The 13108-nt window shown below is 40.3% G+C and overlaps 2 protein-coding genes across 2 annotated transcripts; one reads left to right on the forward strand and one right to left on the reverse strand.

The window, feature by feature from the left end:
- Positions 1–742: 742 nt before the first annotated feature.
- On the forward strand, positions 743–1168 carry LOC135709778 (sperm flagellar protein 1-like). The gene is made up of 2 exons (XM_065232171.1): positions 743–842; positions 903–1168. Exons 1-2 carry the CDS (start codon positions 743–745, stop codon positions 1166–1168), a joined length of 366 nt encoding a protein of 121 aa, XP_065088243.1.
- A 23-nt stretch (positions 1169–1191) lies between these two features.
- Positions 1192–5034, reverse strand: LOC135709962 (UDP-glycosyltransferase UGT5-like). Its single transcript, XM_065232419.1, has 5 exons — positions 4349–5034; positions 2768–3017; positions 2469–2696; positions 2199–2414; positions 1192–2139 (listed from the first exon to the last, which is right to left on the reverse strand). Exons 1-5 carry the CDS (start codon positions 4349–4351, stop codon positions 1214–1216), a joined length of 1623 nt encoding a protein of 540 aa, XP_065088491.1. The 5' UTR covers positions 4352–5034; the 3' UTR covers positions 1192–1213.
- Positions 5035–13108: the final 8074 nt, after the last annotated feature.

Genomic DNA, 13108 nt, shown 5'->3' on the forward strand with positions numbered 1-13108 from the left:
TCTGAAATAGAAACGGCAAAAATCAATTTGAAATATTGCTGAGTGATTAAATTCTAAAACCAATAAGACGGAAAATGAAAAAAAAAAAATTAAGCAGCAAATAGAGAAAGACATTTATTTGGTAAAGAATGCTTTAATAGTTTATTCTGAAATTTCGATGTAAAAATGTATTTCTATGGCATGGTTAAATTTTTTTCCAGTCTCTCAACGAATTCCCGGGTTTTTCCCGGTTACTTTTCAAATTCCCGGATAGCGGCGCCGGTGGTGTAGTGGTAAGCGTGATTACCTTTCCCCCCATCAGGCCTGGGTTCAATCCCAGTCGGCACCGCCGGGATGTTCTGAGGCATAACATCTCTGATCACGCCTTCCTTCGGAAGGGAAGTAAAGCCGTTGGTCCCCGGTTCCCTGGTGTCGATCAAGGAAAATAAAAAAAACCGGATATTTCCTGGTATTCCCGGCTCGCTGGCAACCCTGTTGATTGCAATATAAAATAAAGTGATTTCATAACATACAATTGGATGTTAAGTGATTAAGTCCGACCAACACAATTGTGCAGCGTCGTCCCGAAAGGGCTAGTCAGTTGTGGAACTTTACCTGCAGTGATCCTAATCGCTCTCTGCCTTCTCTGTCCGTGCACGTGGAAAGCTGTGGAAAGAAAATGATGATCACAGCAAGCAATGGAAATACAACTTTAAAACATAAACATTGTAAATCACACCTTTGTGCAACATTAAAGAAAACCATGCTGTCATCGGAGGAGCAATCCGTTATCCTGAAGTGGGTATTGAATTTCCGGCTATCCTGTCCCGTCAGGAAGCTCAGCCGAGATCTAGCGGATGGAGGTAGGTTCAACCTATAGTTGTGATTAGAAATCCATCAACGTTTACTATTTCAAATTCCAGTACTGGTAGCGGAAATTCTTCATCACCTTTTTCCTCGCTTGGTGGATATGCACAACTACACCAAAGGCTTCGCCATCGTCCGGAAGCTGGACAATTGGGACACGCTGAATAGGAAAGTCCTTAAAAAGTTGGAAATACACCTTACTCCGGACGTTATACACGCGGTTGCGAATGGAGTACAGGGCGCTATTTATGACGTGCTACTGGAAGTTATGATCAAAGCAGAACAGCACGGAACAGAAAATGAGGCCTTTTCGGAAAATTAAATTGAAATTAGGAAATACATATATTTGTTCTCGATTAATAACCGTTCAGGTGTTCTTCACTTTCTTGCTATTCTTCGCTTTAGGTGAAATGAGGTTTCGTTTCTGGTCTTTCGATTTGTGCTTGGTTGATTTTTCGCAAAATGCAGTTAAGATTTTGTAAATGATGTAAGTAGAGAGTACTAGAGTGCCAGCGAAAAATGCAACCACGTCCCACATCAAGTACTGCCACCAACTGAGGTCCACCGATGTAGCCTTTAAATGTTTGGCACCCTTGTGACGAATGACGTACTCGATCCAGTGCATGGCTTCCTCCATCGGGGGGACGAGATTATCCCGGAACAGTTCGGAAGCTTTCTTCCCCAGCCGAGTGTAAGTCGGGTTCGTGAGCAGCTCATTGATTCTCGATCCCAACGTGATGGCATTAACATCGGCAAAGTTCAGCGTCAACGCGTACCCAGCCCGTTCCGCCTTCAAGGCATTACGATGCTGGTCTCCGTAGAATGGAATAAACAACATCGGCACTCCTCGGAAGATTCCTTCCTGACTACCGAACATACCACCGTGGGTTATAAACAGTACGATTTTCCGATGAGCCAAAACGTCACTTTGCGGCAACCACTTTCGGATCATCACGTTCTTCGGAACATTGACCATCGATTCGTCCTCGAATTTCCACAGAACCCTTTGCTTTAAGTTTCGAAACACTTCGAAAAATGCCTTCAGTTTGTCCTTGGGCATGTCGGAACTCTTTACGTACGATCCTAGGCTGAAGAAAATGGCTCCCTCGGTGGCACCGTCCAGGAACCGTTGGATATCCACCGGGAGCGGTTTGGCTGGCTTGATATGAGCACCTGCTACGTTTACCAGGCCGGTTATCGAAGGTCGCGGTGGTGAGGTTGACATGTGACTGTTGATTAGCATTACCGAGATGGACTTTTCCAGTTCGTACACGGAGGGGAAGGATTCTGGGCCTGGAGGGTAGACATATTTTGTCAAAAAAAAAGAAGTGATGATTATATTGCAGACCTACCTTCGATGGCGGCAAAGTACTTCTTGGCCAGTTTATCCTGCCGCGGTAGATAGTAGAACTTGCGTATCACAGCATCGGTCAGCGATAGTAGAAAATTGTAGCACCTCTGACTGAATGTCATATCATCCACGTACAGCAAGATCGGATGCGGGACGAAGGACCATGGGGTCAGCAGTCCCATCGCTCGGTCCATAAAGTCCGCATGACCTAGGGTTCCTAAAATTCGAGCCAAAGCCATTATTTACTCAAACACCTCAAACCAGGGCAAACCTATAGTCACGATGGGGGCCCGGTATTTGTGGGCAAACATCAGGAACGCCTCCTGGTAGAACTGCTCCGAAATGACCAAATCAAAGTCAGTGTCATCCTGCTCGATGAACTGCTGCACGTTGACGTTTTCCAGGGCATATTGCGTCGTGGTGAGGCCCGCCTTCCAGTAGAGCATCAGATTCGACCAGTCACTGCTGTACTTGGAGTCGAATATGTCCGATATGGGAACTGAAATACAAATTTCATTGGTTCAGCTTCAGAGAACTTTAAGCATTACGCTTGAGGCTAGGCAAACTCACAGTAGTGCGGTATGTCGTAGGGTGGATCGATCAGTATCTCCGTGTAGTTGGGATTTCGGGTTTTGGAGGGAAAGTTGGTAACGGCCGTTACCTGATGGCCACGGTGCAGCATTTCTTGGACGAAGTGATCCAACCAAAGCCAGTGGCTTGGCGCAGGAAATGGAACAAGCACCAGTATCTTGGAGCAGCTCGTGAGACGACAGCCAAATGCAAGCAATGCGAGTAGTAAATATTGAATCGGTGTGAAATGCTGCCGAAATGCAAATAATTATAATAACGGAGATAAGATATGTGACACAAGGTATGGTATGTTTAGGTCGAAGAGGGTGCCGAAGAGATATAAATGGAACCGCATGTATTGAAAGAACATTGGTTGTGAATTAGGGCAGTAATATTATCGAGTGCGTTATTGGAATCAAAGCTGTAGTTTATAATTATTCTGAAATTTAAAATTTAATCTTATAATATGGTACAGTTGAAACATTTTCGCCACTCTTTATGGATTGCCATCCTATTTATACACGTATTGCAAATTAAACTTTTAACTTTGACTATCAATAAGGTTGAATTTTTGACATTTTCTGCATATGTTTCATACAACAAATGCAACAAGGCAATTCTTAGAATGGACTGCAGCGTACAAGCAAGTTTTTCAAGAATGTATATTTTTGAAAAAAAAACCTTCATGATATGATTTTCTAGACGCAATGCCTTTGGGGACACGAAAATTAAGCTAACATAAAAAGCCATTTCCCCTATGTGCTTTCATTACAAAAAGCATGATTGCTTGTTCACAATCAGTAAGCTTTAAGACGTCCACAATCGAGGTCCCTTGTCCGCTTAGTAGAACGGAAAGGAAATTAGATCAAAAAGCCTTTTGATACATTTATCGTTAGCAACCATTAATTATGTATATAGTCCAGACTTATTGAAGGAACTAATCTTCAGATCCATGGACCAACAATAAAGAAATGTTTTACATGTTTAATTAGTTGATCCAATTTTGTCACATTTTTTGTCCCGCACGGCTTAGCTTCTGGTTATTCTAGTGTAATTATGGGAGCCGAAAATCATTTCCTCATTTAAACAATCATTGAATTTTGTCCAATAACCTAAAATGGGACCAAGCTACAATAAGTTCCATTTGAAACGCAAATTCCGTAATAAAAGAAGAAGAAACAAATCAATACACTTGCTTAAACACACTGATTTCGTTATGTTTTTATAATTTCAAAAGCGAAAGTTTGCTTGACTTGATTTCATTCATGTTAAATTCACCGCTAGCTTGAGAAATTCCTGCACAAAGTTTCATCACGACCGTAGCCAAAACATGGCGTTAGAATACAGCTCGGATTGTAAACAAAATGTCTAAAATTAAGACGACCTTCTAAAAATACATTGATTTGCAACCGCAACGGGCGTGATATAAAACTTGGCACCTTCTTCACATTGACCCCATTTCCAAGCGGTGAAACCGATTTTTATTTCACTGTCATTGTCATCGCTAACACACACTTCAGCTGCAAATCTTTTTAATCTTATCACTGCCAGAAAACTTTACCCGGTCCCTTAATTACGTACCATTTTGATGAAATTTGTTCCCGATCGCACGACGCTAAACTAAATTAAGATCACCAACGCAGCCAAACCGTTGCACTCTCTTATATAACCTAAAAAAAAAAAACAGCAGCAGCTGTGTACTTTACGGTGGCGGCGTAGACAGTTTTCGCTGATTTTGCCGGATCCGTCGCTTCAGCAGGCTCACGATGCACTGCCGCCAGTGGCGATGTCATCAAATTTATGACGATTAAGTTGCACCTTATGTTGCCGCATTCAACGGACATTTCGCATTCATCACAATGTCTGCCGGTATTTGATTTGCCTGAGCTCTAGACTGGTTTAGTAGGTTGCGATAGGTCAAGAATCAAAACTTCCACGAGCCCGTCTACCTCGCGACGATCTCGATTTGATCAGTAAACAACGCTGCGTCTCCACCGGAGAGACTACTTCCAGGCACCAACGTGCTAAAATCAATCACCCGTGCAGCGTTTTCACTGGTTAGTGATGCAAATGAGTGAAAATCACGTTCGATTGTTTCCACACGTGCCGAATTTGCTTTTGAATAATCGAAGGTTGCAGAAGCTATAGCAGTATTTAAATGTCTTAATGAGATTTGTTATCACCCACAAGCGTTCACTCTTATTAGGAGGAGGGCAAAAAAAAAAAAAATAGTTTTAAGAAGTGAGATTTTGACGATGTAAATATCCGTGGTGTTCTTCGAACGACGGTTGGCACTTGACTGTGTGCGCGGTCAGAGAAAGATATTTGCGCTTGCCGAAACGAGCGATGTGGTTCTGGGATGATAGCGATCTAAATCGAAAAGGTTTGCATTCGGTAGAGAGCTGTTCATTAAGTAAATACATTGAAATGGGAGGGCATACATTTTACCAACAGATAGACTTTTGGTGAACAAGTTCATCTCAACGAACAGGCTATTCCGAATGAAAACTGTTCAAGTTATAAAATGGACATAAACTTTAAGTCCTATCTTTTTTATTGGACTACTAGCTTAACGCTTTCTTCGGCAGGTTTTAAGCTCCACTTGTTACAAACAACGTTTTAATTGACTTTCTTTTCGCTTCGAAAAGATCGATTCAAATCGGCTTGGAATCGAAACAGCAATATTCGAGCACTTTTTTTGGATCAGTAGCGCCTCTGGTGGTCAATGTAAGTACCACTATACATGCCTATCAAAATGCATTCCTATAAGGACAGTTATCTTAAGTGAGGAGCACCAAATTTTAGACTGATAAGGGAACTCGCGTCGATTCTAGTGTAAGATGACTCTGCAGAAGTAAAACCCCAATCAATAGGTCCTTTCCAAGTCAGACAGCAACCCATGCGGACGTAGCCCCAAATTGAACAAAAAAAAGAAGCGATATCGAGGAAGAGTTGCTAGCGGTTGGAGTTCATTAGTACACCGTTACAGAATTTGGAAAATTTTATTGAATAGTGTAGAATTAGATTAGGCCCAGTGTACGGAAACAAGAATTTTCGAAGTAAGTCAATCACACAGGTAATTGAAGGAAGAAAGGGTGATTGATTGGGTATTCGTCGGTTCGTTCGAATCTTATGTTCCCGATTTAAGTCGAGTATCGTCCTACTCGTAGGTTTATTGGTCGGATTTCGATTAGGTTTTTCTTTTTAAATTTGAAGGACTTGCCCTGAGTCTCGCCGGGTAAACAATCTTGCTGCTTCACATGCAAGCGATCTCGATCGTCTTGCTTGGCGCTAAAGTGAAGTAAGTTAAAGAAAAATCCAGAATCGGTTCCAACCTCATTTTGACCCGTTTCATACTTATAAGCAGCATAGTAAAAATAAGTTCATAAAAATGATACGCACCAACTAAAATAAATATGAATTTCGGAGAACAACGATTTTGCATTATTTTCGGTGTCATTTTTCGTTCCACGTTTACAACTTTGCGAAATTGACAATAATATCTCTACAGTTTTGATACTTCCTGTCACTAATTAGCTAAACTTACAGTATTAAAGTAATTTTTGATTTAATTATTGATTGATTGATATATGAATGAATGAATTTTTTTTTTTTACTTTTTTATTGATATTTCTATTAATTAATTAATTAATTAAATAATTAATTAATTAATTGATTAAATAATTTATTTATGTATCTATTAATTTATCTATTTATTTAGTTAGTTATTTATAGATCTATTAATCCATTTATTTATTTATTTTTTTATTTTATTTTTTCTTTGTTTATGTATCTATATATTTATTTTTTTATTTTCTTTTTATTTATTTATTTATTTACGAAAATTGGACAGACGTCAAGAAACAGCGAAGTTGCTGCGATCGTTTAAAATTAAAAAAAAAAATCATAGTTGAAGATGCTTAGTTTCAAATAACAGACTTAAAGCGGTCATTTTATACTATCGATGAGGAGACGAAGGTATAGAGTTGATAGTTCCGTTAGAGTTCGGCAGTGTGAAAATTGTATACAGAGAGAGTAGAAAGCGAGCAAGGACAACTTTGAGAAAGCTACGGATCGGGTTGATGAAGTTTTATTATTGCTCATATATAAACACAAAACAATGCTGGGATTTAGAGCAGTCCTGTTAATTTTCGTATCATTCAATTGAAGATGAACCAATACAACCATTCAATCAATTAAGTGAAAACAAATTCTCACATGACCATATTTTGAAGACCCTTTTTCTCATTCGAAGCTCTTCGTCACTGTAAATTGAGTCACTCACTATCATTGGATATACAACAGTGGAGTATGGAAGAAACCCAGCAAAGGTCCCGAACAGACAAGTCGACCCGATGTTGGATCAATGTAAGGCAAATTTAAGGTCGATGTTGGCCCAATGTCGTGTTGTTGTCGGGTCAATTTTGGGTTTATGAGAATGTTCCATGCCTTCGTCAAATGACTAAGCAACTGATATCGCCCATTCGAAGGAGGTCCCTTTTGATAGCGGATAGCTGTATTTCTCATTTTCATCAAAAATGTTCAATTGATTTTGAGAATTTACAGCACTGATTTAGAGGGACCGTCAGGGCACCTGATTGAAGAGATTTGGATGGGGGAGAGTGGCAATGTCAACTCCCTGTTGATAAAATTTCGTGGATAAAGGGCGGGTTCTTCTCCCCACTCATTGGGACATCTTTCTGTTTGTTGTGCGATCATGTTGCTGGAAGGAGATTCTTTTCTGTCCCCTAGAAGAATTCGTGAAAAAATAAATGGGAATAGGGGAAATGTATGTAATGTCGGCCTAAGTGTCCCTAATTTGGGCCCATACATAAATTCAGAAATCGACTAAATTTTCAATAGCAACCAAAAATATCCATTAGTACCGCGTTCATCTAGATAAAATTGATCAATAGCAGATTTTTAGCGATGGGCCCAATGTTAGATCCATAGGTCAACATTAGAGCCATTTCCCCTAGATTGCAATTTTTTCCGAGCAATCGCCGACATTTTCGTTAAGATGCATTATCGAAGAAAAATTGTTAGATTTTAATTTGATTTTACTTTTGTTACTACCGTAACATAGGTATTAGAATCGATTTCACACTTCTTGCCGTCTGTGACCGATAGCTATCCACACAAGCTATCTCATCTGTATAAAACATTCCCAATCGATAGAACTCAGCTCGATCTGGCTAGACAGTTTGATTGCGAGACCGTAGAATCAAATTGAACATGAAAAATCGACCCGGCAAGATGAAATTTTTCAGAGACATTACCCAATCTTTAACCTTCAAATACCTTGGAGTCTGGTTTGATTCAAAATGCACTTGGGGTACCCATATTACGTATTTGAAACAAAAGTGTCAACAAAGGATCAACTTTCTACGATCAATTTCCGGGACATGGTGGGGTGCTCACCCGGAAGACCTCATTAAACTATATAAAACGACTATTCTTTCAGTTTTTGAGTATGGCTCTTTTTGCTTCCAGTCGGCAAGAAAAAGCCACCTAATCAAATTGGAACGTATTCAATATCATTGTTTACGTATTGCCCTTGGCTGTATGCATTCAACACACAATATGAGCCTAGAGGTCCTAGCGGGCGTAAAACCCCTGCAGAACCGTTTCTGGGAGCTCTCATTAAGAATATTGATTAAATGTCAGTAACAACCTTGTGATTGAAAACTTCGAAGAAATGCTCGAATTGAGCATCCAGTCTAGATTCGTGCGAATCTATCTTAATTATATGTCATCGGATATTAGCCTTCCGTGCTATAACCCCCCTCGTGTACGCTTTACTAACTACAGTTCCCCCATTGAATATGATCTCTCCTTGAAACAGGCTATTCAAGGAGTTCCAGATCAACTTCGACCTATCTCAATTCCCCGCATTTTTGCTGAAAAGTACCAACAAGTCAATTGCAATAGAAGATTTTTCACTGATGGATCACGCATTGATGGATCCACTGGCTTCGGCGTCTTCAATGAATACTCAACCGCCTTTCGGAAACTTCAGGAACCTTGTTCCGTTTATGTTGCTGAGCTAGCAGCAATCAACTTCGCATTGGGGATGATTTCCGATATGCCCATAGACCATTACTTCATCTTCTCGGATAGTCTCAGTCTCGGTCGATGAAACAAGGTAGGCACTCATCTTATTTCCTTTCAAAGGTAAGGGAGCAGATGAGTTTGCTGGTCGAAAGATCATATATGATTACCTTTGTATGGGTCCCCTCACATTGCTCAATCCCAGGCAATGAGAAGGCAGACTCTCTCGCAAAGGTGGGCGCACAACAAGGCGAGATTTATGATAGAAGAATTTCACATGATGAATTTTTGAAACATCTCTATAGAATAAACCTCGTTGACAGCAATATATGTAGGTGCAGAACCGGTTATGATGACATCGATCACGCAGTTTGGTATTGCCCGGGTAATGACGCCTCCAGAGCACAACTATTGGATATCCTAGTGGCCCGAGGTAGACAACCCTTCAGAGATGTATTGGGAACACGTGATCTTCCCTACATGCAAGCGATCTACGAATTCCTTTGTTTGTCTGATGTTAGAGTTTGATGTGACTATCCCCTCCTTTCCAAACAATTTCCCGCCATTGTGTCCCAGTCTTATTATCCTCCTGTTCCTGTGCTACTTGCCCCTGCCCAGCCAGGATTTGGTCAACCGTCCGAGAGTAGTATCTGAAGGAGGCTTCAGAAACCAGTTTCCTACCTAGATCCTTCCAATTGAAATTGTTACCTATTAACCTCGAGCCCGCCACGAGTAATTGGTACCCAATACTAACATAGAAATACTGCTATTTAAAATATAAATCAAACATTACTGATTTTGGCTCCGCAAAGTGTCACACACGACTGAGCCTAGTAAATAAACGAACTAGTAAAAAAAAAAAAAGATGAAATTTACTGATGTCTGTATGTACGTCTGTGGACGCGTTTCATCTAGGCAAGCTTTTTTTTTTCGAGATGGCTTATCCGATCAATATGGTTGATATCTCGTTTGAAAAGCCCCATTGCGCCATTGATCGCTATTGAATTTTTTTTCTCGATCTGACTTCCGGTTCTGGAGATATATAGGGCAGTAAGGTTTTAGTTAATGATTATTTTTTTTTATATCAACGGTAAACATCATCAATATGATTTTTTTCATTGTAGAAAGACCTCATCCACATCTAATTGTGAAAAAAATTTCATACCGATCTGACTTCCGGTTCCGGAAATTTACAGGGTATAATGATTTTAGTTAACGGTGTTGGAGATTCCCGCTTATTACCTTTGTTACTACCGTAACATAGGTATTAGAATCGATTTTCACACGTCTTGCCGTCTGTGACCGATAGCCATCCATGGTTGATACAAGCATGTCGTTTTACCCCGTTTTTTAAGTCAGCTTATTGTTTTGTTTGGGCGTTATCATCTGAAGAAGAAATCTCGCGTCACCTTTTAAGTAGACCAATCTACATTGATCAACTCTCGGAAAAGATCAGCTGGTATTCCCGTGGACGTCACCTACGGTAGTAGAAGCTCCACCACCGACACCGCTTCTACTGACCTTTTCGCTGACTTTTTCCGAAGTGTTTTCGAACCCGATCAAACTCCTCCACCGCAGCAATACATTGATCAGCTACCAAGATAAGACATTCACCTGCAGCAGCTCATCTTCAGTCAAGACGCTATTCTCAAAGCCCTTTGCTCAGTCAAGCCATCGAAAGGTCCAGGCCCGGACCGTATTGCACCGTCTTTCGTCACGAACTGTGCAGCATCGTTGGCCACTCCCGTTATGTCTATTTTCAATCGATCGCTTAAGGATGGCGTTTTTCCTGATGCCTGGAAGCTCGCCTCAATTACACCAATCTTGAAGTCCGGTAACATGCACAAAGTGGAAAATTACCGACCTATCTCGATCCTGAACTGCTTGGCCAAAGTTCTCGAAAGTTTTCTGCATGAGAAGTTGTATCCAGCTGTTCAACCCATAATCTCAGAGTTTCAGCATGGATTCATGAAAAAGCGCTCGACAGTCTCTAACTTGATGACTTACACGAACACTCTTATAGGTAGCATCGAGAAGCATCAGCAAGTGGACTCCGTTTACATCGACTTCTCTAAGGCTTTTGACAAAGTCCCTCACGACCTAGCCATTATGAAGCTAAACCACCTTGGTCTTCCATCGTGAATCGTTTGTTGGTTGAAATCATACTTATCATCCAGGCAAGCTTTCGTTAAGATACGTGATTCCAGATCCGAGGTATTCAATATACCATCGGGGGTTCCACAAGGGAGTCACCTCTCATTTTCGTTCTGTTTATTAACGACATGTGTGCTATGCTAAGTTCCTGTAAGTTGCTATATGCAGATGATCTTAAGCTGTACCGTGTGATCAAATCGATCGTGGATTGTTGCGCACTAAAAGCTGATATAGAGCGATGGTCATCCTCGTGTCAGATGAATGGAATGCAAGCCAATGCTGCCAAATGCAAAATGATTACCCTTACCCGCTCTCACTCTCCGATCATTTTTGATTACTCTATGAATCAATCGCCACTGGAAAGGGTTAATGCCATTAAGGATCTTGGGCTCATCTTGGACAGTAAACTACGGTTAAACGAGCAAATATCCATGACAGTTGCAAAGGCCAACTCCATGCTAGGATTTTTGCGCCGCAATACTGCACAATTCGACGACGTGTACGCCCTGAAAGCGCTGCACTGCTCTATGGTCCGCAGTGTTCTTGAATATGGAGTACAAATTTGGGCTCCATATAATGCTGTTCATGTACTGCGCATCGAGAGAATCCAGAAACAGTTTATAAAGTTTGCATTACGACGTCTGCCATGGACAAATCCAGATAGCTTACCTCCGTATGAGCATATATGTGCGCTTATTGAACTGCAAACACTAACAAATCGCCGAGTCTTTCTCCAGAGGATGTTCATATTTGAAATGATTAGTAATCATATTGACTGTAGTTGTTTGCTCGGGAACATCAATTTCCACACTCCAGCTCGCCGTCTACGCAACTATTACTTTCTGTGGACTCCCGGACATCGTACTGCTTACGGTTATAACAATCCTCTCGATAGATGTTGCAGACTGTTTAATGATGTGTGTGATGTTTTTGATTTTAATATAAGTAGACCAGTTTTTAAGAATAGGATTAAGTCACTTTAAAATGTCAAAGATGGTAGTTAAATAAATAAATACAATGATTGATTCTCTTCATAGACTTTCTCTTTAGTTAATAACTCGGCTCCAATAACATGCTTATTGTCCAATACGCTTAGTAATACTTTCTTTTAACAGGCTATATAGAAAACTAGCACGCAATATGAATGAAGGAAAGTTATTAACGAAAGAGATAGTCGATGAAGAGAATCGATCAATGTAGATTGGTCTATTTGAAAAGTGACGCGAGTAATCGTACGCATTTGTATCGTGTTGATGCCAAGAGTTTTCATGTTTACAATGTTTTTAAATAAGACCAGTTGTATTTTGTCCCTTTAAATTTGTGCACAACCGATAAGATCAACCCAAATTATAGTTCAGTTTATTCTTAATCGCAAAAAGTGCAGGAACTCACCGATAAGTTCATTATCCCCATGTTTAAAACCTCAATGACCTATTGGAAAATGAGAAAAAACATATAAAAATACCCAATATTGAGCAAACAAGATTGTAACTGACAAGATAACAAATTAACATTCGGATTCAGGTCGATGTTGTTCATTCGTCATCTTGTCAGTCCCAACTTTGTTTACTCAATTTTGGTGGATATGAGTAGATCCTACTCAAATTTGGGTTGTTTCGAAATAGCTTGCACCCGTGCATAAACTGAGCAATTTGCATAACCTCGCTAAGCAGCGGATGTTACACATGTCAGTATATTAACAATAATCGTATTCAACTTCAATTTTGACCTAGGACTACGTCTGTGATTTCTATATGGGGGTAAACTTTGTGAAAACCGAAAATGGAACATGTAACAAAATTATGAAAGATTTTGAACGTTAATAACTGAGCTGCCTCTGGACCAATTTCAATAAATCTATGACCAATCGATCAGAAATATTTCTACGCATCTGATAAGTTAAAGACTTTATCATTTTTCAAAATATCACTATCGAAAATTGCACGAATGTGCAATTGTTGCTATGAAAATAAAGATTATCACAGATTTCCTGTGAAACCCAATTTCCCTAACACAGATTTCAAAGTTGAATTCTAGCCGGTCTCACCAAACGGTTTTTATTCAATCACCGCGTGGTGAGTGGTGGTGTTCTCCAGTACATAATGAAAGGCTGCTGCAAGCAGCGAGCTGGAGCCA

Source organism: Ochlerotatus camptorhynchus, unplaced genomic scaffold, assembly GCF_037179485.1.
Source record: "Ochlerotatus camptorhynchus isolate MF236.1 unplaced genomic scaffold, CSIRO-AGI_Acam_v1.1 ptg000036l, whole genome shotgun sequence".
NCBI classification, from domain to species: domain Eukaryota; kingdom Metazoa; phylum Arthropoda; class Insecta; order Diptera; family Culicidae; genus Ochlerotatus; species Ochlerotatus camptorhynchus.